This window comes from Haliaeetus leucocephalus, unplaced genomic scaffold, assembly GCF_000737465.1.
Source record: "Haliaeetus leucocephalus isolate CR32 unplaced genomic scaffold, Haliaeetus_leucocephalus-4.0 Scaffold229, whole genome shotgun sequence".
Taxonomy (NCBI): Eukaryota; Metazoa; Chordata; class Aves; order Accipitriformes; family Accipitridae; genus Haliaeetus; species Haliaeetus leucocephalus.
In genome coordinates this window covers 12,017,039-12,042,845 of record NW_010972665.1, presented here as the reverse complement: position 1 = coordinate 12,042,845, position 25,807 = coordinate 12,017,039, and the positions used below count along the sequence as shown (strand labels likewise).

At 38.1% G+C, this 25,807-nt stretch overlaps 1 protein-coding gene across 1 annotated transcript; it reads left to right on the top strand.

The window, feature by feature from the left end:
• Positions 1–465: 465 nt before the first annotated feature.
• RHOBTB1 (Rho-related BTB domain containing 1) lies at positions 466–25,372 on the top strand. The gene is made up of 9 exons (XM_010567898.1): positions 466–657; positions 1,018–1,121; positions 14,076–14,261; positions 15,995–16,962; positions 17,391–17,509; positions 19,918–20,068; positions 21,827–21,915; positions 23,424–23,529; positions 24,051–25,372. The coding sequence occupies exons 1-9, from the start codon at positions 466–468 to the stop codon at positions 24,218–24,220; spliced, it is 2,085 nt and encodes a 694-aa protein (XP_010566200.1). The 3' UTR covers positions 24,221–25,372.
• Positions 25,373–25,807: the final 435 nt, after the last annotated feature.

The following is a 25,807-nucleotide window of genomic DNA, read 5'->3' as shown; positions in this document are numbered from 1 at the left end:
CGAAAACCATCTGTGTGACTTGCTGTTAGCAATATTGTTTGGACAGCCCTAAATCAAATCCTGAATAGGCAAGATTACAGAAGGCAGGTTTATACTGGTATCCTTCAGGTTAAACCCACTGATGTCCAGTCTTTTCTCCTTCTTGGCATAAAAAGTATTAGCAAGAGGTAAGTTTGTGCTAGCTGTCCTTGTTTCACCAAGATCTATCTTCTGCAAACAGGCTTGTGTTTACAGAAACCAAAGTGAAAATAGCATGTGAACAACCTAAACCCACTGTGGTCAAAAGAGTTGTGCATTTGCATAACTGTACGGTATTTAAAGGAATGGCTAGCTTACTTTGGTACAGTTTACTACAAGCTTTTCCTTATGAGTTTGTCCTCTTCAGGTATCTCTCAAGAAGTGGAAGTAGAAGGCTGTGATTCTAGTAGAAAACAAGTTTAACTGTCTTGTTACAGTTTTTGATAAATGGACACTGACATGGACTACGAAAGACCCAACGTTGAAACTATCAAGTGTGTGGTGGTTGGAGATAATGCAGTGGGAAAGACTCGTCTAATTTGTGCAAGAGCATGCAATACAACCTTGACTCAGTATCAGCTGCTGGCAACTCACGTACCAACTGTCTGGGCCATTGATCAGTACCGTGTCTGCCAAGAGGTAAGGACTGCAGGTGTACAAAATATGGAGCACATGCTGTGAGGTTGTACTATTATTTATTGGCAAGCCTTTCTTTGTCAGGATGCAGCAATGAGCTCACAAGTATTTTATGCATGGTCTCTACTGCAGCCGTGGTCCGATACGCATCTGCCTGAGTCTCTCATTCCAAAGTATTATTTTTTTAATCAAACCTACTCTTAGGAAGATGCATATTCTGCCTGTTTTATAAAATACAACATTTGCTGAAAACTATATGTGAGAGACTCTTGATCTAGTATGCTTTGGACCTCCTTAGGGGGCAAAATAGAAATGTACTTGTTTGATAGAGGGAAAGAGAATGTCTTGTGTGTTCTGTTCTAGGTCCTTGAACGCTCAAGAGATGTTGTGGATGAAGTGAGTGTGTCTCTCAGGCTGTGGGATACTTTTGGGGACCACCACAAAGACAGGCGCTTTGCTTATGGAAGGTAAATTGATCCAAGCAAAATTTTAAGTAATACTTGTAGTAAAATTTTAGGGCAGAAAAAATTTGCAAATCTTAATTTTGAAAAGCAAGGACTTAAAAACAATAAAGGGTATTCATTTTCCTGCCTACTGCAAAGAGGATTATCTGCTGCAAGGATTAAAAAGATATAAATATTTTAAAAGCAGCGTAGTTTTACTATGCTACATTTCCTTGAACAGTCTGCAAAGCTCTGTCAACAACTGCTGTCCTATTTTGAATTGTAAAGAACATTCCCCAAAATCAGATTGTATTTTTACAAAATTGAACATCAGCATTCCCCGTCTGTATAAGCAGAGTATGATATTATTGCCTAACAAGCAACTAACAAGAAGAGATGTTGGGAAACATCACTCAATTAAATATTTATTTTATTAAAGCCTGTGATGTTGAATGGGCAGCTAACCTTTTGAGAGCAGAGCTGATTTCATGAAAGGTGAGGTTCTTCTGTATTTTCTTAATTAAAGCTGAGGAAAGGAAAGGTTTCTCTTCTATAAATGTCAAGTATCTGCTAGTGAATTGATTAACCCTGGAAATTCTAAAAAAGAAAAAAAAATTTAAATGAATGTAAGGTAGATTTTTCCAGCATGTATAATATAACTTCAGCATAGTCTCAACAACGACTGAAGCCAGTGATAGTCTTTCTGTTTTCTTTAATGGTAATTAGAGCTGGCCTTGTGGCAGTACAGGCAGCAGAACAACTGAGTAACAGGCATTTGAATACACATACAATGAGAACAGATTACCTGTACTGGGCAAATACTGAGCTGAAGATGGATTTTGAACAGATATTTTCATAACTGATATTTGAGCAAGATCTCGATCCTCACTGTCTTACTGTTTTCCTTCTCTCCATGCTACCTGATGAAACAAGTGACTTTGAAGGATGACAGTCTTTTCTAGTGTCTGCCTCTTAGAACCGCTGGAGAGGGTTCTGTTGGCGGAATCCACCAGTTAAATTTTCACACTGTAAAACTCCATATGCAGTTTGTAAAAACCTTCCTTTGTATACAGCACTGTGTTAGTTGTGTTTTCAGAGTCACGAATTACCCTGAATTTTGTGTTAGGAGCTAAAGCAGCAACACATCTGGGCTATACAACCTGTACCATTTGTAAAAAAGCTTTGTGAGTGAGGGTACTGACTTTAAGGTAATATTGACCTTAATATTTAGTGCTACTTGATTATGTGAACAGATACTGTTTTACCCTTTGGCAGCATATGGAGCCTACTTTGATAAATATGGATGTAACTTAACGTTTCCACAAACTGTTCCACTTTGATATGGCTGCCTGATATTCTGCAGCAGATCCTGTGTCACTGAGAAGATTACTAGAGATTAGGAGAACAAAATCAGGCATGTTCTGAACTCTGATCCCACATTTACTGACAGGACGGGAGAGGGGGGAAGCAACATACTTAGATTCTAATCCTGCAAACACCAAGAAGGACATGAATAACTTGACATCTCGTGGGATTAAGCATATGAACACAGCAATTCATTTGTGATGCTAGCAGAACTGAACCTGTGTAGAATCAGGCTTGCTATGTGCTGATTAACTTAAAAAGGCTGTTCTGGGAACCTGCTGTTCTGTTAGTGGTTATTCTGTAAGTCTGTTAATGCAGAAAGTAACTGGAAACTCAGAAGAAACTATTTTATACACAGAATTTCAGTTGTAAAATTTCCTAATTGTAAGCACTGATTAGGTACTTCATTGTTTTGAAAGGTATTAAAGTTTCATTTAAAACCAACTGGTTAGTATTTTATCTATTTTAGCATTTTAGAAAGAGATTTCCAATATTGAATGTTCACATCTATAGGAATTGATTTTAAATCACCTCTGTACATTGAACTATACTCTACTCATAGCTGAGTCAAATCTTGCAGTACAGCAAAAGACATAGTTTATGCCAAACTGCTCAAGGCTACACCTACAAGTGCCCCATGTTCCTGATTGTCTGAAGGATCATATAGTAATACAACCCTCTGATTCCCTTCAAAATTTTTTATGCGTATGCCTCTTGTGCAGGGGAAGGCTTATTTCAGCCAAACACTCAGCCAAGACCTCTAATTGTCCTAAATGTGGTGTAACAATAACTAGCAGGTCATTATTTCACCTGCTGCTCATTGGAAAAGATTGTTCCATACAGTTGTACAAAATGTTACATAAATAGATTATGCTATAGGTGACAGGGTGAACAGTTAATAGGACTTGCAGTAGAGATAAATCCTTCTTCATTCTTTATTTTTCACAGATAGAAACATCAAAGGAGAAGGACAAAAGGGATGTGTTTTGCACTATTTTTGTGTGACAGAAAGAGAGAAACATACTTGAATGCCACTGAGGATGGAATAGTTAATGTTTCTACTGCCATCCTTTAAAATGGGAGTATGGAGAATGAGATCCAGCTTGCATTCTATTGTGTGGTGTTTAGTTTAATAATCACAGTCCTCCGGGAGCTTTGGGAAACAGTTCCTGACAGCTTAAGGGAGGGAGGGGGATGTGGCTGGAGGGACTTATGGAAATATTTGTTGCAGTTTTATCGCATTACATGTTGGGGTTTTTTTTCCTTAAACTAGCACGTGTGCTTTAGTTTTGGAAGTATCCTGTTCAGTTCAGCTTAGGCACTATGTGATGCCAAACAGTCATTTGTTGATATTGTCCCACAGGGTTTCATTTGATGCAAAATCACTCCAAAATGTTGTAAAATGACAATGTCTTTGTTATGATTAGCATATTGATTTCCAGCTCCTAGTCACCTCTTTGTTTAATAACAATCTAGTCTCAGTGCTATTCTATTCTCTAAGTCTGCAAATAAGGTGGGGACTTCATATAAAAGTTGTTGTTATGTACCAGTTTCCCTGGGAGGCACAAAACTGCATGTGCAGAGACATGAAAACATCTTAATTTACATTTCAACTTGTCAGGATTCACTATCCTCTATCCTCCTGTCCAATCTGGTTTTCAATGAGAGTGTCAACATATGATTGTGTTCAAACTAATTCTAAAAGCAAAATGGGGAAAAGACTGGCCTGCTTTTTTTTTTTTTTTGCATACTTTTCTTTTTATTTTTTTCAGGTAAACATGTTTGACTACAGTTTGATTAATATCCTATGTATCCTGGTTTTTTATACACGCAGCTCTAGTATGTGCAAACATGAGCACAAATCTGCAAAGAGTTAATTCAGTCCCAATCAAATATTTATTCTCAATACCATGGTTGTGGTTTGTCAGCTAATTCAGCCAGGATAATTTATTTGCTTGCAACTTAAATATGAGCTGTAGACCAAACAAAATCTGTTCATACAGCATGGACAGAAAACAGCTTTTTCCTTGTGACTTACGAATGTGAATGAGTCTTGCTGTGAGACTGCTGACAGAGCCTCTTAAAATGTTTAGAATATTTCCTCTGTTGTGAATGGATTTCATAAGCCTTGTGGGTGTTTCATGTACACAGAGGAACACATGCATTTGTCTTTTTCTGTGTGATTACAATTCCCTTAACCAGTTACTTCAGTGTAATCGAATCCATAGAAACATACCTTCTGAACACTGCTGAAGAGTCCGTGAGAAAAGGGGTTTATCACTGATATTTGAAGAATTCCACCGATCTTTTTAGGGTTGTTTTGGTTTCAGTTTCTTTTTCGTAAAGGACAGTGATGATGATATTTCTATAAAAACAAAACCCAGGTAGCTTTGATGTAAAATGGTATTTGCATTCAGCAAATTCAGTGAGATTAGGGCAAGGTGGGTGTCGTCACAGTTACTCAGTTTGCCTTTAGTTAGGTCGGTGCCCTCTGTCACTCACCACCTGTGCCTAAGCTGAGAGTGGGCCAGCAGCTCCTCTGCTTTCTTCAGGAAGGTCCAAGGTTTCAGAAGTGCTTTGAATGAAAGCCCACACTTTCCCCTGAAGTCTTGCTATCCTTGTTTTTATGTCACGATAATTCTCCACCTTCCACGGGCCTTATGACCCATCTACTGGCGTGGGTTGGAGAGCATCATCAGAGATGTGTCTTCACAGCAGTAGCACTTAACAGACACAAGAAAGTCTTTTGCTTTGTTAGCAAAGGGTCAGCTGATGGGGAATCCAGTTGTTTTCAGTTGTCTCTCAGCTTGGTTGCTTCCTTTTGCTATGTTTTGCTGCCACAAAAAGTGATATGCAGTATCTTCGAATCATCTTCAAATACCAAAATTTGTGAGCCTCCCCATCTACTTTACAGTGGTTTATAAGCTGTTCAGGTTCTTCATCAAGCAATCCTGAAGAACTCCTGTAAAAAGACTTTTTTTTATATATTTATTATGATTTTTTTTTCTCTTTTGTGTTTGGCTCGGATCAGCCCCAAGAAAGACTAGAATAAGCAGGGAGGTTCACAGAGAGATAGCTTTCTCAAGTAATTTTATTCTGATACGGTGTGTATATGCACTGTAGTGTTTTCTTCTTTCGTTATCTACATTAACATTTGAGGCTTTTTACTCAGTCAATGAGAAAGTATATGCTTTATGTACCTAAACCTGTGAATTTAATGTAGATGTACTGCTTTTCATCTCTACATCCCACCATGGCTCCATATTGTGAGTAGAAAGAGGTTGCTATGGAATTGCTATTGGGAATCCTTCTTTCTCTAAAAAGGCAAGTGCTAAATGACTGTTGGTGGGATCTGAGGCTCAACTTGATGTGTGTGTAATCTATCCATAATAGAGAGACACCTGTAATGCTCTAAGCCTTCCTGGACTGGAGTGAAAAATTATTTATCAAGTGTTATCTGTGGTATTACATAATTTTTCATTTTTCCTTGCTTTCCTAAGTCAGTGGCTGAGTGCCTGGGTGGGAAGAGGGCATTTGGGCTCTATCCTAAGAGGTTGCAAGACAAGATCAAAATCTTTTGGAAATACTAAACCTGGGAAGTGACTTTCCATGAAAATCTTGATCTTAGTGAATTATTTCTTTGTGAATAGGTGCTAGGTGGATTTCTTGAGCTGTTTTCTACTCCAAGGGTCTCAGAATCTCAGTCTGGACTCCCTCATACATATGTCAGAATATGGAAACCACTCTGCACAACCAGATATAACTGTTTTAAACTGAGTTCTTATCAATAACTTTGTGACATCAACTTGTCAGTTAAAATTTCTTGACAGTTGTTTTTTAAATAGAATAGAGGAGGAGGCTGGTTTTGGTGATAGCCCAAAGAAAGCAAAAAATATGAAAGTCCATATTTTCTCCCCAGAGAAAAAGATGCATCTAGCATCTGTTAGTGTTCAGTTTTCATGTCTTCTGTGACTTCAGAAGTCACTGTCATACTGGATGCAAACCAAACCTTATCATTCTTCCATCTTCTCTGGATTTTTACCTCCCTCATCTCTCTGGCTTCCTATTTGTGTTCTTCAACAGTACTCACAAGGAATCATGCTTTTACTGAATTTTGGAACCTAGCTTTGGATCTTCCTTTTTCTTTTTTTTTTCTTTTCCATCCTTACATCCCTCCCCTACCTTGAAATAATTTTTTTCTTCTAAACATGTTGCTTCAAATGATGTTTTAACTAAATCTCTTCTTAGTCCTTTTAAACTCAATATGTTTTTCTGCTTGATCATTGGTTCCTGAGTTTTTTTAGAGGATAGGGCCAGGAGTAAAGAAAGGGTTAATTTCTTATTTTGTTTATTCTTCTGCAGTATCTTTGATGAAAGTTAGTTGGTTCTCTGTAGAGAGATAGCATATAGTTCTCATCAGTAAGCTGCCTCCTTACAATAACAGAAAATAAGCTCAAAATTACCTTTCCCTACGTTTCTGGCTTCTCCATTGTTTTGTGAATTTATTTCTCATTATTTTATTTTCTGACTGCTGTCTAGAGACAGCAGGCAGCTGATATGTCTTACAAAAGCATTTTTAGCTATATTCTTATCAGTTCCTTTTTATGATATTGCGAATTTTGGTGTTTGCCCTGGGTTGATTAAATGTGTTCCAGCTAGCCCTGTACCTTCTCTTGCTCTTTCATTTTCTTTCATCCTTCTCCATTTTTTGGTGTTCAGGCTTTGTGTCTTACTTTTATAAACCCCAACTTTGCACATGATACACAGAATATTTCAGTATTTCAGCCTCAATTAACTATCTCTAGAATTCTATTTATCACAGAATTTTTGTTCCTGCATTAGAAATGCAGTAATCAAGCTCTCTGCTCCAGCGAAGGAGAAAAGGCATGTATTGGTATGTTACAGGGGATGTGAATACTGCAAACATACCTCACTCCAAAGAGAGTTTTACTGAGTCTACTGGCAAAATTTGGCCCAGAATCATTCTATGGTACCTTGCAGGCAGCCTGTTTTAACTGCAAAGTTCTATTTAGCACTAAGATGGAATTTTTCACATGTAAATGCTGAACCGGAATTATGGGTGAATTTACTTCTTAGAGCCAGCAATAAAATGAACCAAATTCCAGGACTGTGTAAGAAGTCCTTTAAATTAAAAAGAAAATTGTTTTCCTCTTGTTACATTGTTCCACACAACACTGCCATTCTCTTTAGCACTATTGCTGGTCAGGCATTTGTAGAGTAAGAGTAGCTCTTACATGTTTCTGCAATGGAAAATTAGATATTTTAATCATTCTTTGTGATATCAAAACATTTTTTGTCATTCTCTGTAAATGCGCCACTGTTTTCCCATAAGTACCTCAAAGGAAATAGAAGACATTTTAAAATGCTTAACTTTTAATAATGATGTATTGTTTGTAAGGAACATATGGGAAAATTCTTTGCACTTTTGAAGCACAGTCTTGAAATATGCAATTTTCTTAAAGGTAGCTTTATCTTTTTTTAATTACTGTTGTTTCCTACTAAAAATGACGTTACAGAAATTTTAGAAATAGATCTGCATGTTACTCACCACAAAATCTGAATATATTTCAGGGCATTTTGACAGTTTCGCACATTACACCAGTGCTTAAGAAGCTTCACTGCTGTCGGTAAAGTATAGAACTAATTGATTCTCCTGCTCACATCCAGGGCACTGCATGGTCTTGCCCTGCCTTACCTGGATATCTTCAGTTCTTCACATGCCAGGCACCCCCTGCATTTTAGTTTTCCTAGCCTCATCTGTTTTGAGTGTGTGCACGTAAGTCCTGTGTCTTCAGGTCATTTTGTTATGCTCACCAGTCACTTAATGAATTTCTTCTCATTTCATGTGATGGCTGCAACTGCGTTTACTAAAAACTGAGTCCACTTAAAACATTATCAGCCTTGCTTATCTGCACAGTTTTTTTTTCAGCTCAGTGAGATGCATGCATGAAAAATATTGTATAACTGAGTGAATTTCTCTCTTCAAAATGTATCTGAATTGACATTGAGATGTAGCAGGGTTTTGTTCAGCCATAAATGAGATTCTTAACTGAATTCTTAGATGGCCTTCTACTGCCTGAGCCTCCTGTGTTTGGGAACTTGGGAGCTGGTATTTGCACTCAGGCTGCTGCCCTGCACAGTCTTTCCTTTCAGATGGTTGAAGGACTATGCAGGTGGACACTAGAGATAGCTCTTGTCAAATTCTGGTCTCAAGTGGGGATAAGTTCAGCTGTGACGCAGATCTCTGAGGAATCTTGGGAAAATTATGGGAAGTGTGTAGGGAAAAATATGAGGGCAGAAGGAGTAAAAGCAAAACAACTTTTTACTGGTAAATAAATGTCTAAGGATTAGCTGTTCATGTAAAGTCAAGATAGTCTAACAATTTGGATGAATTTCTACCAAATTGTTTGCTCTGTAAAATTCTAATAGACTCCCTTACTTCAACCTTGCTTCTCAGAGAAAGCTGATATCTAAAAACAGGGAAAAATAAAGACTGTAATAGGAGAAATCCACTGGGGTTCCCCCCCCGCTCCCCCAAGTCTATTCTTAAAGTTTGATTTGATTAAATATGTGCAACAGACTTCTTGTCAACCAAACTATAATTTGTCTATCCTTAAACTGATTCTGTCAGATTTAACTCTTGGGTCTCATTCAAGCTCTCTGAAACAAAATATGTACTTTTGACTTAGCCTCTAGAAAGATGAGAAGATAGCATGGCACTACAGTTCAGTCTTCCTCCTTTTCCTCTTTCCCACTCCCTGCATTTATTTCCAGGTCAGAGAGATCTCCTTTTCACATTCTGTATTCCTCACAGCTTTATTTCTCCCCCTCTCCAAACCCAACAGTATTATTCCATGACTGTATGGCAAATGATATCCCTTACACATGACCAGCAATTCTTGTGTGCAGCAGTTTTTCCCAGTAACTTGTAAATTATAAACTAGAGGGAACAACTTCTTCCTAGGTAATGCAGTGTGTACATTTCAGAAGGCAGCCTGTTTCTTTAATGAGATATAAACCCATGTTAGCGTATCTGCAGCCAGCTCTACAGTTTATAACTCTAGATTCAGACTATGAAACATTAAACTTTTAAACACCCTTGCCATGGAATATATGAGATATCATTTAATATTGCTGTCTCCTTGAAGTTCTGTCTAAAATAAGAGTATTAGGGAAGATGGAAAATATGTAGCAGTTTCGCACTGAGAGATGGATCAGCAGTGTGGTGTGTAGGTACATCTGCAGTGCAGCTCATTACACCAGTTCTGGAACACACATAGCATGTAAGCAGATGAGTCAAAATCTCAGTCCCAAACCAATGCAGTGCTCTGTTACACAAAACAGCTCAGTTAGAAAACTTTAACTTCTCTGCTGTTTCTAAGAGCTCCTCCATCAGAAAGGCTTGTTACATAGCTAATATACTGCTTTTTCTCCCACACCTCATGAGTTTCTTATTGCAGCAACTGCAGAGTAACTTCCAGATGGTTACAGTGGTTACCTGTAGCTTGACTACAACTGAAGCCTGAGGTTGATAATTTAAAGTTGTCTTGTCTTTGTCAGTGCTATACTGCTTGCTTTTCAGCAGCGACTTGGACTACTCTCTGTACATCTGATACAGTTCATAACTCACACACTAGGAGCTCACAGGGTGGCAGCATACCACGTGCTGATTCCTGCCAGAGATTTGGTTGTCTAGAGGGTTTCCTTTCATTCTCTGAAGTCTAAAAATGGTTAGTTGCTTCCATCAAAAGTTCTACTTATCCAAGTTTGGGAAAATATCACTGAATGCATTGAGGTAATACCTACATTAGGTAGATGGGTTGCTTCTCAAAATGGTGGTAAGTTTTCTTCTTTGCCCACAAGAGCCTCCTATAGGAAGTCCATAGCTGTGTTTAGACCAAGCTGCGCTGACTTCAGATGTGTATGTTTTGCATTAAGAATTACTTCTGCGACTCCAAGGGGAGCATTTGAAGTGCTCTTAGGCTGCTCTTACGCTATAATGTGAGACTCCAGTGCAGGAGTCTGGTCAGCCAGGAGGTGACAAACATATGAGTGGTGGTTGACTTGCCTACAGCTGAGAGAATCTGTTCCCCTTTGCCACCTGCCAAGTCCCACACATTTATGTTGTGTTCTCCCCTGGTTGGAGCCCCAGCGAGTAGAAAGAAACGTGTTTTCTTACAGTGGTGATGCAGAGTGTTTCACTGGTGGTTGATCACACGCTAGGGCAAGTCACAGAATTTATGAGTTTTGATGATACTTAAGTATGTTCAGATGTTTCAAATAAGAGTAGATGATTCACAATTTCTTCTGATAAACCTATGAAAAGCAGAATGTAAGAATAAATCAGTTCTGCATTTCCAGCATGTACCACTGAATCTACAAGACAATGTGTTGGATATCCAAGCTACCATTTCTCTTTGCTGAGTTATTTGTAATACTTACCTTTGTTTCTTGTGATACTTCAATATCAAACATCAGTATATGCAAGTGTAAGTAAGTGTAATCATACACTTTTGCTGCATTTAACAAAGGTGGATGCACAGTGCTTTATTTATTGTCCATCTCAATTGGGTGGTGCTCTAGGAGGAATGCGATTGAGAAATTCAAGTCTATGGAAATGTTTCTTGAATCATTCCTGAATTTTAACGGGAAATGGTTATGACATTTCTTTTTAGAAAAAAGCTGCTTGTATTTGTGAATATATTGCTGCAGAGAGAAAGAAGAAAGCAGGAGTAAACCTGATTCATCCTTTTTTGTTCTCCAAGTAACCAAACTGCACAAAAAAGGCAATAGATCAGATTTTTTTTTTTAATCCTATCCTTTTATGTTCCCTGACGATATTAAAATAACATTGGTAAATTTTTAATGTTTGGGAAATATTAATGCATTATTTTAACCTGACAGGTTCTGGCTTTTATGAACAAATGTCAAACCAAACTTTATGCTGAGGCATTAGCAAGTTGTAAATGTGCTTTGACATTAAAAGGAATTGTAGGTATTTTAATTAAAGTTTCCAAAGGACAGTTTTCCCCAAACGTTCACAGTCCTATGTATGTAGACAGTTAATCTTCCTCGTATATTCCTGTGTCCAGCTTGTACTAATAGTGCAAATCATGCTTATGACTTGAATGAAAACTTAATTTATTATGATTATGTGGATGTATTCTGTGAGCCAGCAGACCCAGCTGTGGTGCTGGTTTGGTGTGTGAACTCTGTCACTACCCAGTGATTTCTCATCCATCCTGTTTATGGCACAGGGCCATTTATTTCTCCCTGTTCAGTACAGAACTCCCAGCATATTCATTTTATGGGGAAGTCCAGGTTTTAACACAGGATAAATAGTATGCAAATCATGATTTTTTACCTCTTTATTTTGTTTTTCACTTTATTCAGAAGCCAGTAAGATGGAAATGTCCTGTTAGTGCAATGCTATGTGTGTTGTGAGTTATGGGTAAAAAAACCAGCTTTCCCCAGCTCAGTTTTATGGTTGCCCAGGGAAGGTCAGAGGTGATGAGTTGCTCAAGAACCACATGCAGCTCTGTGGCAAAAACGTGAGACTCCCTTGGCAAGGGCTGTAACACATGCAGGGCTGTGCTGGGGCCAGTCTGCTGGATAGTCTGGGCCTGTCCTGTCCAAGGAAACAGATCATCACTGGCTCTTCTCAGGAGCCCAGATCTGTGGCCAGCCCAGCATCAGTCAGCTGCAGCACCACAGGGGAGCTGCTGTCATCTCCTGCCTATGAACTCCTGCTGGAGCTCTGTTTCCTTTTGGTTTTCTGAGAGATGTGATGAGTGTCTTGTGGTTTGTAGAGTCAGGAGGGTTGGATACTCCTGAGTGCAATTACCTGGCTTAGGTATTAATTTCTGAAGGACGCAAGAGAGTCTGTCTCACTAAGATGCTTAGCTGTAGTTAGGACCAGCCAGACAGCCAAGGATTGCCGCTCTGGCAGTCCTGATGATCTTGAATTAAACAACAAATGGCCAGATTTGAAAATTTGTTACCCAGTTTTTTTTTTTTTTTTATCTTAGCTGTACATTAAGCTCTCCTTTTGGGAAGCTAAGCAAATGTCTGCTGGGGCTTACGTTTTACTGTTACGTGACCTTGAAAAGAGCAAGTTTGAGTTTAAAGGGTGTTTGCCTCAGTTGTGTAGAAGACCAGTGTATTAGCTGCTTACCACTTCACTACTTAGTAGGTAACTTTTCAGTTTGAAAAGGCCTTGTTTCTATATATGACAGATGTGTTGCAGTTTATATAAGATACAAACTTGGAGCAGGAGCATTTCTCTTGCATTAAATTTATGCTCACAGCAGTACCCGTATTGTATGCAGCTATCTTTAGAAACAGTCTTGCTGGATATATCTGTGCCTTCAGTGAAATGTAGAACGCAGCAGTACTGAGGAGGTATTTCATTATTTAAAAGGTGAATGTTAAGATTCACTGCTGCTGCTCTATAGACTACACAAACTGCAGACACCACACATTTGTGCTAAATTAAAGAATAATAGAAGTGAGACAGACATGGTATTGCTGAGCTTATCCTGCTGACAATTCTGTAGCAATAAGTTGCCTCCTCAAAATGTCCCTTCCCCTCAATTTTTCTTAAGAGTTTCAATTCAACTTTTTTTCGTCTTTTCTTTTTTTCCCATGAGAGACCCAAGAGCTTGAGAACTGCTTTGTAACATCCCATCCCAGTTTAAAAATAATGAAATTGCCCCAAGTGAGGAATGCCCTGAGACAAGTATTTAAACATTCCTCTGCCTTAGGGTGCTAGCACTGACAAGAGTTAGGTGGTGGTTTAGTGGATGAAGTGTCAACCTTAATCCTCATATTTAGAATTTATAAAGCAAGTTTATTTAGTGAAGTACTTTTTGTTTTCTTAAAACCTTTAAAAGCCTGCAAATATTGTTATGCTTACTCTGATTTCAGCCACTGTTCTATTTTACACTTTACTGACCTTATTTTCATGGTAATGTTTATTTTTGCTTATATTGAGAAGTGGTCATTCTGCAGTAGTTTACCCTTCTAACGGGTTATCTATTAAAGATGTTAGAGAATTGCTGTGCCAAGTGCATTGCAAAGGAAACCACCTCAGCATCTAAAATGGTGCAGTAAAGGTATTTCTCCATGACAAGTTCAGAAGTGATCTGTGTCTGCCTGTGTAGCTGTTCTGAAGTTTTGCATAACTCCTCTCTAATTCCTAAGCGCCAATGATCTTTGAATTGCAATTTAGGTGTCCAGTCAGCAGAATTATTTCTTGAGCAATGACAGCCTGTGAATAACTGTAGTGTAAAAGTAGAGAATGGCGAGCCCTACCTCTCTTCTTAGCGCTCTGTTCATACGTGCAGGAATAATTTCTCAGCATAGAGGGGCAGTGCTTCCTAGGTATGTGGCTTTGTGCTCCCATGCTTTTGTGATGAAATGTGTAGCTTCTATCAAACCTCTTGCACGAACAACATATATTCTGACATCTGGGCGTCAGCATGTTTTTCAAAGTGTAGAGTGGAGTAGCTTTAAGCTGGAGTGATGAAAATAGGTGAAGCTGCAGCAGAAAGCATGTTGGGTTAATTGGATATTTTCTTCTTGCCTTTCTAGGTCTGATGTAGTTGTTCTGTGCTTTTCAATTGCTAATCCTAATTCCCTGAATCATGTGAAAACGATGTGGTATCAAGAAATCAAGCACTTCTGTCCTCGCACACCTGTCATTCTGGTGGGCTGCCAGCTAGATCTCCGCTATGCTGATCTTGAGGCTGTTAATAGAGCCAGGCGGCCTTTGGCAAGGTAAAGTTTAAAAATAAGAATTAAAAAAAATCACCTTCGTAATCAAGTACAGTACTTCTAAAAGAGAGGTTACAGAGCCTAGTTTCTTTTTTTTTTTGTAAAATGAGAATATATGTGCTTTCTTTTTAATTCTGTTGTCTGAGTTTGTTAGTTCTTTAACACATGCAGTTATTATGTGTTTCCCACAATATTTTTGCACATTGGACACCTAAACTTGTTTGGGTGCCTGAACGCTACGATAATAATGATTACTGGAGGTTTTCATATATGTCTTTCTTCATCTGAACATGTGTATCATGTCCTACCCTGTCACTACTGTCTGGTACTATTTTAAACTGACAGATTCTACTCAAGTTTTCTTAATTCTCAATGATTATTTTTATGTAAATGTAATCCTATATCATGGCAGAAAATAAAGTGGTTGCAAATTAAATTTTTTAAAGTTCTGAGATACAAGTGAGTTTGGGGTCATTCTGGAGAAGCTTTGTTTTTCCCAGATTCAAAAGATAAGCATTCACATGTTTGGGCAAAACAGTCCCACAATTACCTGTTCACTTCTAATTTCCTCCTTTTATGTGAATTTGAATGAGACCAGATTCATGGAAATAATATCCATGGTCGTGTAATTAAAGAGTCTATTGTAAAAAATTTCCATAAAGGGATTGAATTAATATACCATGGGCTCTTAGAAAACTTTGCATTGCATTGCATTCAAATTCTTAACTCAGCAATATGATTTTCATAGGTTGGTTTGTTTATTAAATATTTCTTCACTGTGTGGGTGGGGTTGGCTTTTTGATTGACTCTTTAAAAGGAAATGTTTTTTCAAAACTCAAAATTCTTCTGCCCTAATCCTCGTTTCTGATTTCACCATTATTAAAGTTTAAATCAGTACTCTGCATGTCTAGCACAGACTTCTGCCACCTGAACTGATTATTAGCTGGTGACTAAACCAAGCTGTTGTCTGGAGTGTGTTAAATCTGTGCCAGCTTGTGTCTGCCCAATATGATGTGCTCAGAGAATGCACTGTTGGGTCATGTCTTCTGGTGAGATGATTTTTTGTTGGGAAAATGGATCATAGCCCAGACTTTTTTCTGGTTTGTTTACCCTATGTCATGTACTAGAGCTGCTCTGGAAATTCATGAGTTCCCACATAATGCGTCTACAGCCAAAACAGGCCTAACTCTTGAAGTCTGTGTTCAGTTACACTTTTGTCGTAGGCTACTATGATTTTCTTGAAAAAGCATAAGCTTAAGAAATATCTCTCATTTCATACTTAGCTATATTTGTGTCATTTCTATGTCACGAGAATTTCCATTTGAGTTTAAATGATGATACTGACAGAATACCTGAGTAGAAAGAGATGTTAGTAGGTTTTTTTTAAATAATGAATATTCTCAAGCATCCTATCAACTTTTTTTACTGTAAATTTCCCTTTAACAGAGAGAAGGCTTGCTCCATTTTGTGCAAATGATTTCTACATATTTTTAATAAAATTGCAAAGACATCACCAAACTTAAACAAAATTACAAGTATGTGCTATTCTAAAACTCTCTGGAGTCATGGTTGTAGATTTCCAAAGGTCTTTGTGGGCTTAATTTTATATTTTATTTCATTTGAATGTTAGTTATCTCAGAATTGGTGCTGAGACATTTTTTTAAATTCCATGCTTTCTGGAGTAATTTTGTGATGATTGTTGTGTGTGAGAAGGTTTATTTTTTGTTTAACCCTAGGCCGATAAAAAGAGGAGACATTTTGCCACCAGAAAGAGGCAGAGAGGTTGCCAAGGAACTTGGGATACCGTACTATGAAACCAGTGTATTTGACCAGTTTGGGATTAAAGATGTCTTTGACAATGCAATTAGAGCTGCTCTGATCTCCAGAAGACACCTGCAGTTCTGGAAATCTCATTTGAAGAAGGTCCAAAAACCTTTGCTTCAGGCTCCATTCCTACCTCCAAAAGCCCCTCCTCCAGTTATCAAAATTCCTGAGTGTCCGGTACCGAGTATGAATGAAGCTGGATATTTATTGGACAGCCCACTGTGTGCAGATGTTATGTTTGTCCTCCAGGAGCAGGACTACATTTTTGCTCACAAGATTTACCTAGCTACCTCCTCTTCAAAGTTTTATGACCTTTTCTTAATGGAATGTGAGGAAAGTCCAGACTTGGATGAAACACAGTGTAATAAAGAAAATACAAATAAGGATGTTCTGACAAGTCGCCTTGAGACAAATGGTGACAGTGATGAGACATCCTTGAAATCTGATGGTGTTAAAATTCCCCCACCAGAAAGTACTGGCTCTTTAAACATGCTAGAACCCGAACCTGGTGAAATAAATTCTACAGCAAGATCTCTGTTGTCCTGGGGTAAGGGGTTTGTTAGTGTGCATAAGGAAATGCAAGTGAATCCTGTCTCAAATAGGACATGTCCTGTAACTGTGGTAAAAATGGATTCATCTGTGCAGGCCGGACCTTTTAAAACTGTTTTGCAGTTTTTATACACAGGGCAACTGGATGAAAATGAAAAAGATCTCACAAGACTGGCTCAGATTGCTGAAATTTTGGAAGTATTTGATTTGCGAATGATGGTAGAAAATATTATGAATAAAGAAGCCTTCATGAATCAAGAGATTACTAAAGCATTTCATGTCAGAAAAGCTAATCGGATAAGAGAGTGCCTTTGCAAAGGGACATTTTCTGGTAAGTAAATACATGCTTTAACAGGAAAAGCACTAATTCTTTTCTCATTCATGTTACTGTCACTTCACAGACTTCAAAAACTGTGATAGCTTGCATTGTTCTGAGAGGAGGGATGAGCCCAAAATTATAGTGTTACTCAGGCCAACTCTTCCAACCTAGGATTCTGCAGTTAAATTTCTCAAAATGTAGACACAAGCTTTTAAATAAATGACCCAGTTTTCCAGTGTTGAACATCCAATATCCCCCTTTTGAGTGAGGCTTTTTCATTTAACTATATAAAACACTAGAATTGTCTTCAGGGTGGGGGTCATGGGAAAGTGAAAGAAGTCCTTGGTTAACAATGTGCAGGTGAAACATACATTCTTGAGAACACAGTTTCACTTTAAAAGCAGACTTGCAGTGTGCCTGTTTCTTTGTTCCCATGGCAGATGTGACATTTAAACTGGATGACGGAACCATAAATGCCCACAAGCCGCTGCTGATCTGTAGCTGTGAATGGATGTCTGCTATGTTTGGAGGATCATTTATCGAAAGCTCGAACAGTGAGGTATTTGTCCATTTTGCTTACAATGTCTGATGAGAGTGATGGAAACATCATTCTGTATCTATTTGAAAGGTTGCAATAATCCCTGGAATGATTCTTTATTTTTCCCTGGCAGACTTGGGATGCTTTTCTTCTCAAGGCATTAAATTAGGATGCCTAAGAGGATAACATATTTTCTGCAAGACATGAGACTTCCTGCAATGTTGGAGCATGTGTTTAAACCTGAAATCCTTTAAAATATCAAATATGGGGGGGAGGGGAAATTAAGTATGAATTTGTGAATTTCTTTAAAATAAGTTTTAAAGTTGTGTGAATATATATTTATACAATCAGAAGCATTACAAAGAACACTTGGGGCAGGGGCATTGATGAAGGATTTAAAGGGAAAAAAGGGTTAAAGAACATGGAGTGTTAAACTAGAAAAGGAGTGTTAAACTAAGCTCAGAATCTCTAGTGCATCAGCTTGTCCTCTTGAGTAAAGCAGGTATGAAGTACAGTATAAAAGATCTCAATGCTTTGAATTAAGATTTTGCAGCAGAATCTTTGTATTTTCAGGTGCCTTCATGGTCTGTTTTTCAAATTCTAAACACTCTGCTAATATTTTTTTCTTGTGTCTTATCCATACCCAGGTTTTGACTTTTGTTTTGATTTTTTTTGTTCCTTTCCATACTTACGGGTCTTGCTCATCTGAAGAGTTCAAGTTTTTTGTGTTTAATATTCTGGAAGACTGTGTGCTACTTAGATTTTTCTTGCTTCTTCTAATATAGCTGTAAACATAATTCCTTTCCCAGAGGCATGCTCAACAAGCGGTTCATTAAAAATACATAGTTTGATTCTAGTAAGCAACATTTGGCAATGAAGAATACACATTTATTTTCTACCAGCCTGTTTTTAATGATTAACTTAACAGTCTTAGCTTATCTTTCCAATTTAAAATATTTAGCTTCCATTTTGTAGAGTTTAAAGCATTCAGTAATGCTTTTGGAAGTTTTAAAATATAAGTAGATATTAATTTAATGGTTTCCTTTGACTGGTTTACAAAAAAATAAAACCATCTACTTTTTACATACTACTTTTTCTGTATTCGGGGCAGATTTTATAAACTTATTCACTGAATTTACTTTCTCTGCACTAACAAAAATATATTAATAATGAATGAGTTTCACAACTAGCTCCTCTGACTTGGAGAACTGAGCCGCTTCCCAGAGTGGCTGATATGCATAAGAGGATCATGCTTTAACAATAACAGATCTGGGTTTGAATCCCACCCATCCAGGCATAGCTAAAAGAAAAATTCACAAGCCCCCGAAGGTTAACAACCAGCTCTGTGACAATGATTAACCCCCTTCTAGCGGGAAGTACGTGCTGACTGCTTCCAAGCAGTCAGATTAAGTTGCACATACATTTAATTCCCCATCATAATTTTATTATTATTTTTCTGCTCTGCCATTCTTTTTACTGCAAGTTCTTCAGAATATCACAGTGCATTCTTCAGTGCCAGCATCTCTTTCTTGAGTTATGAAGACGTACGTTACAAACTGCTGATTAATGGGATCAACTAGCTTGCATATTGGAAGCAGACTTACCTGCCGCAACCCAGAGCCCCGCAAGAATCAGTTTTACCCTGTTCTTTGAAGGAATGGTCGTGTGTGCAAACTGTAATTGAGATGCTACAATGATAGGTTACAGTGAGGCTTTCTAACTCTCCTTCCTCTTCTTTTAGGCTTCCCTGCAGTTAAATGGAGTTAGAGTTGTTCGGACAAGAAATTAGATAGCTTTTGTCCTAGATGGCTTTTGTCCTAGTCTTGGTAGTTTCATTACATGGTGGTTACACTAATTACACATGTGTGGCAGAAATGGTTTACATTTTCTTTGCCTCCTTTCATCCGTTCTCAGTTTCTTCCCAACCATCATGTATTTGGATAGTTTGGTTATTTATAAACAGGCTGAGAGGGGTGGGGTTTCTGTTATCCTTTGGTTTCTGTTATTCTCAGAATCCCCAGAATATCTCTTGTCAGGAGCAGATAGATGACATTCCTCAAGAAGTCTACCAAGGGAGATTTGTCATGGGAAGTGCTCAGTGGCTTTTCTGTATCCGACATAGCTGTCCATTTGCAGGCTAGAAAGCATTGAACAGATTCACTGTTTGATGTGGATCCAATTCCAGCAATTTGGTACCAAGTTGTTTGTATGTAAGCTGGCAAAGGATCTGACTCTGGAGGTATGCTTACCTGTTGGCAGCTTCTTGAACTTCAATGGGAAATTTCTTTTTTGAAAAATATTTTCCCTGCATTTCTAAAATGACTTGAAGAGAAAAAGAGACAGTCCAGCAAAGTGACAGCAGTGAAATATGGGCTGTATGTGAAAATTCCATGATTATTAGACACTTTTTTCTTAAATATCTTTTCCAGGTGGTTCTTCCCAATATAAACAAGACTTCCATGCAAGCAGTTTTAGATTACTTGTATACCAAGCAACTGTCCTCTGGTCAGGAACTGGACACACTTGAGTTAATTGCATTGGCAAATAGGTTTTGCCTTCCTCACCTGGTTGCACTAGCAGGTAAGAATTTGTGGCCTTGTCCAACGCAGTGTCTTCTGCAATGGCTGAAACATGTTTTAGTAGTTTTGGAATGCACAGGATTTTCTCAAGTGTCAGGGAAAAGAAATATTGGTTTTTTTCTGAAAAGGATATTGTAATACAAATTTATATTTTCACTTAGAAAAATGTATTTGCCTTTCTCTTGCCTTTCTTAGTTTGTGCTAAACCAGCTCAGAACAGTAAAGTATTCTGTGCTTTAAAAAAAGAAAGAGTAAACCTTCTCTTTAGCATTGATAATAATGTCTGTGGTTTGTAATATCCATTCTGTTGTTGTTCAATTCACCTGAAAACAGGATGGACCCCAGGCTTTCCATTACATAATGAATGAAGTGCTCCATTATACATTTCTATTCAAAGACAGTAACTGAGCCAATTCAAAACTGATCTAGGTGATCATCTTTTTAGAAATGCTGTCTGGATCCCTTTTCACTGCCTAGATGGGAATTGGATATTTTGGTATGTACATGGGGATTCAACCCTCATTTCAGGAAGAAAAACTTTTCAATCACATATTTAGAGAAAAATTACAGGATAGGATAGTACTTAGTTCTAAAATGAAATCCATACACACCCCAGACCTCCAGGATATTTTGGGGGTTTTTTTGTTCATTTATTTCTCTCTATATATGTAACTTGGCATTGTGCTGAAGACACAGCCAAGGCCAAAACTCAGAGACAGATGAAGCAAAGCTACGTGTATTTACAGGACAACATTTAGGCAAAACTTAATCACATACCAAATCCTAGCTGCCCTTCATTTGTGCATCACCACTGCGTACCTTGTCTTCACTGGTTCTGACTGACCAAATCTCTATTGCGTGATATTATATGTGCATTTTAACCAAAGTCTTGGTTATTTTTTTAAGTAGTTGCAGCATAAACATACATATAGTATTAAGAATATTTCATTCCATTTAATTCTTGATGAAATAATTTTAAGTCCAAAGGCTACTGCCAACAACTGAACCCAGTAGAGTCAAATCAGCAGACAACATTTCACAAAAAACACTCAAACCTCTAAGATTCTAGGAAATGGTTCTAGGAATGGGTTAAGGAGACTTTTGAACTGAAGTGGCTTTTGGGGGAGCTGGACAGCCTTCATCTGGATCCCTAGGAACGACCAATCTGAGAATCTGAAGAGGGCCTGAATTGAACTTTTCTGTATCAGTGCTGTGGGTATACTCATTAATAAATCCACAATGCAATGGCAAGTGCACTGTTGCCTAAAAACTTGGCTATTGCTTTTGTATTACCCAAAAGAGACAGCTGATCCATATTTCTAAATTACATTGAATATTGCAGCCATCTGTTCCACCAGAAAAAGACTAGTGTCTGCTAAACTTTGTCCTTCTATAAGTGGTTATTAACTGCAGGCTTGCTTTCTGTAAGAAAGAGATAAGAATTTTGTGTGAAACCAGAAATAGATAGTTTGGGTTAAGGCAAAGGGGCAAATCCTCATGTGGACTGTGCTCCACTGGAGCAAGACAGTTTATACCTGTGATGCAGAATCTCCAGCCACAACTCTAAAGGCCTGAATTTGACTTCACTCAAATCTGAAAGTTGCTCAGGCTATCTGGGTGAATGTGCCACCTGCATAATGCTAGAGTTAACCCTAGGCGGAGGGAGAACGTGCCTTCTTGGTTCTTTGTTACTTGTGGATGACCTGATCTTGAAATGTGACCATTTCCCATGTGAGTGATGAGTTTTCTCCTCTAACAGAACAGCATGCAGTACAAGAGCTGACAAAAGCCTCCATGAGTGGCATTGCAATAGATGGAGAAGTACTATCCTACCTGGAATTGGCTCAGGTCAGTGTGCACTGTTTTCTAAAGATATTCTGGCCAACTGCAGAGCTTGTTTTAACACCTTACTGGTTCTGAGCATTGCTTCTAAGTGGCTCAAAGTCTGCAGTTCTGGGAGCAACTGACAATAAAACTTAGTTTTATCTTCTATTTCAAAGAAGGTTTTTCTATTAGTTCACAGATGAAACATCTATTTAAGTAATCTCGGAGGAGTTGTCTTTCAAATATATATTTTATTTTTTGTTGATTGTGGAGCTTCCAAGCTCCACGTTCTCATGGCCATGCTTCAGTAACATGAAATGCAATGTAATGAAGCTGTTCAGCTTTGTAACGGTGACTGATTCTTGGGTTCCTTTAAATTCCATTCTTGTAGATATATTTAGACCTGTATTGCAAAGGCAACATTTTTTGTATTCTTTGACTTGACACTTAGACTGGCTACTCAGAGCCAGTCATCTGATAGTTCGGAGTGAGTGCAAATCCTACTACTTTATGTTCAAACACGTGTCAGTGTTTCTTGAGTCCCAGAAACCATGAAAAGAGAGAACTGCAGCTCACAGTTAAACTGCACACCTCTGTTTTCCAAAAGTAGTGATACAGCAGTCTACTAGATGCAGTAGTACAAGCTAAAATATTTTTTTTAATTCTATTATTCTTGATTTCACACTAATGATGAGTCTGGCTGCAGCTTGGCTTGAAGTCCAGGCTTTTAGTAGCAATGAAATACAGCACAAGCTGGCCACCATGCAAGATTTCCTACAACTGCTTTCAAGTGACTCTCTTGCAATACCTATAATGCTGTTGCAAAACCAGGACTGAACCCCTTCCAAGAAAAGGCAACTCACTTCACTTAATTTCGATTTTATGAAGGGTGCTTTTTCTTTTTTTTTCTCCTGGTTGAAGACAGAAGTAATATGTTTAACTACTGTTAGGATATCCTCTGCTCCCAGTACATACATCAACATGATGTGTTTATAACCTGGGAAGTTCACAGTAGACAGTCAGAATGCCAGAATTGATACACATGCTATACAATTTGACTTGCATTATAGCTGTGATTCCCTACGACCATAGAAAGCTTGTACAAGATTTTGTATTAAGCTTTCAGTAATACCTGATTTTTGTCAACAAGCATAGCTATCCAGGGAGTTACTTCAGAGTAGGGTTTGCAATAACTGGTAGGGATATATGACTGATACAATCATACCAGAAAATTCAGGTCCAGCGTGCCTTGGGTTCAGATCCTGTGTGGGACTGAATGCAGTTTGCCAGTTGCTGTGCATGCTAAGCACCTATTCATGAGACTTTTGGGCCACTGGTTGTTCCAGCAGAATTGTGCGACAAGGTCTAGGGCATCTAGAGGCTACTTCAGCCTCAAAAGCCCCCTGTATGCTTGGGAGAGTGCTGCCAGATAAAACCCGCTGGGGACCATTCTACCTTTAGTTGTTAATTGGGGCTGCAAAAAAGAATTATAACCTCAGGAAATAGAATAAGCTCTTTGGTTTTCTTTACAGTTTCACAATGCTAACCAGCTGGCAGCTTGGTGCTTGCACTACATCTGCACCAATTACAACAGCGTTTGCTCCAAATTCCGCAAGGAAATCAAAGCTAAATCTTCAGGTATGGGCAACATTCTTTCCCAGTTATTTTCATAAGGTTTCTCCTTCTTTCTCCTCACCCAGTTGATTAAACATGAAGACAAAGATGATCTCAGATAGCTAAGCCATGAGACTGAACCTCTGTGCTATCTTGAGTAGCATTCATGAATTCTTATCTGTAAAGAAAGGTCATAATCATTAGCCTGATTCCTGGGCAAGCATTATGTTCTTTACCTATTTCAGTGATGCTAAAAGGAACAGAGCTATTTTCAGGCTCCACAATGAAAAATACATTCTGTAAAGGGCTTGCTTTTTTACACTCTGTGGTGGACTAAGGCCTCTTGAGCGTAAACACTTTCAAAGTCTTTACACACTTTAACTAAGGCATATGAGGAAGCTGGGGGAATCCCTGATAAGCCAGCTAACATAGAGACTGGATAAAAGATTAGCTGCATAGCTTTTTGCAGACACTCAAGACATTTCTGGGATTTGTGTATCTTATTGGCTTGTTTGGGGGCTTTTTGATTGTTTCTTTTTAATCAGATAATCAAGAATATTTTGAGAGGCATCGGTGGCCGCCTGTGTGGTATTTAAAGGAAGAAGATCACTACCAGCGAGTTAAAAAAGAAAGAGAAAAGGAAGATGTTGCACTGAATAAACACCATTCGAAGCGGAAGTGGTGCTTCTGGAATTCCTCTGCTGTAGTTGCCTGAACAAAGCAAATAAGTGGAAATCGATAGCCAGTGTCAGAAATTAGTCTTATTGTTAGAAATAAGATGTAGTTCAGGTTTTCAGGAAACTTTGTTCCATGTGTGCATTTATTATTGCTAGGGACAAAAGCACAAGCTCACTGAAAGTGAGCCTGGAACAGCTCCTCAAAGTCATATGTATATTTTTGGCTAGTAAGCAGATAAATGTCTACCATTATTACACTTCTTTTTATACAACAACAACAACAAAAAATCCAGCATTAATGTTTCAATCTCCAGTTGGGAAATATTTTTATACTGTCTGGTGTATTTTGTTCAGATAAAATTCTGGATACCATTTTATTTTACAGACCACAAAATGACCATGTAGCAGCTTTGTAACTAGATTTTAACAATTTTTACTATGTGAGTACAGTCAAATAGACAATCTTCAGTCATAAGAGACCGCTTTTAGAGTATCTCATAAAAAGTCATCTTAGGAAAAAATCTAGTTGCCTACTATAGGTTGTCTTTTTTAAACTAAGTACTGTGCACCGGTAATACAATTAGATGGTTATTTCCCCTTTCTAAAGTAAAAGGTTAGAATAGGATCCAATAACTGCAAGATATAGAGTGCTTGATCTTTGCTTAGCTGAATAATAGGCAGTATAATTACCTGTTCAACTGCAGGCAAATGTATTTCTAATATTTGCCATGTAAGTGCAAATAATTATGACTATGTGGGCCATGTGAAATCTAGTGATTCTAAGTATTCAGAGGTTTTATATGTCTAGATCAAAGAGGATATTTCTAAAATCATTTAGAAGGGCTTATTAATTTATATCCTTATACAAGTATGGATCTGAATGCAAAAAGCAGTTACACTGCTTGCATTTGAATTACTGTGTGGCAGTTACCTTGTTCTGTTGGATCTTAACCATGCAGCCACTCCTCATGCTGAATTCCTTTTTGCTTCAGTGCAAGCAAATGAAAGGGCTGCAAAAACAAGTAGGAGTTATCTAGTGTTACCGCATTTTGTAAACAAAGAAGGGTCTTCACACACAAGATCACTTCAGTTTGATTCAAATTCTTTTATAGCTTTTCCCAAGTAGAACTCAAAATGTTAGATTATTTTTAAGTAGATGATATATTTCCCCTGGACGTAGGTATTCCCAGAAAGCTGGGGGCAAAATGATGGCAGAAAGGCAGGAATCCTGCACAAGTGGTGCAAGAAAAGAAAAGGCCTCCAGTGTTTCCAAAATAGCCTGTCTGTTTATGACTTTTTATCAACCGTTACTCCAAAGCTGCAGTGTTAGACTAGATTACATAAGGATGAGAGCATTTTTTAAAAGACCAAAACTAAAATACATAGACTGTAGAACATAACATGCAATCCTGTACAGTGTCTCAGGCACAATTCAGTAACCAAGGTAGTATTGTGTATTAGGTTCGTTAACATTGTTTTGTGCTGGCAGCTCAGCATACCAATGTGAAAAGCTGTTTGTTTGTTTGTTTGTGGTATTTTCTGTGTTCAAAGGCAAGGCAGTACAGCCAAACCCCAGTACTGTAGGTCAGGAAAGGCTTTGGACTGAAAGCCATATACACCTCTAC

What these genes read in the sequence shown, in the direction of transcription:
- RHOBTB1 (XM_010567898.1), top strand. Translation starts at nt 466, where the DNA reads ATGGACACTGACATGGACTACGAAAGACCCAACGTTGAAACTATCAAG. An exon ending in AGGCGCTTTGCTTATGGAAG is followed by an intron (nt 1,122 to 14,075) that starts GTAAATTGATCC and finishes TTGCCTTTCTAG; the next exon opens with GTCTGATGTAGTTGTTCTGT. An exon ending in AATCAAAGCTAAATCTTCAG is followed by an intron (nt 23,530 to 24,050) that starts GTATGGGCAACA and finishes CTTTTTAATCAG; the next exon opens with ATAATCAAGAATATTTTGAG.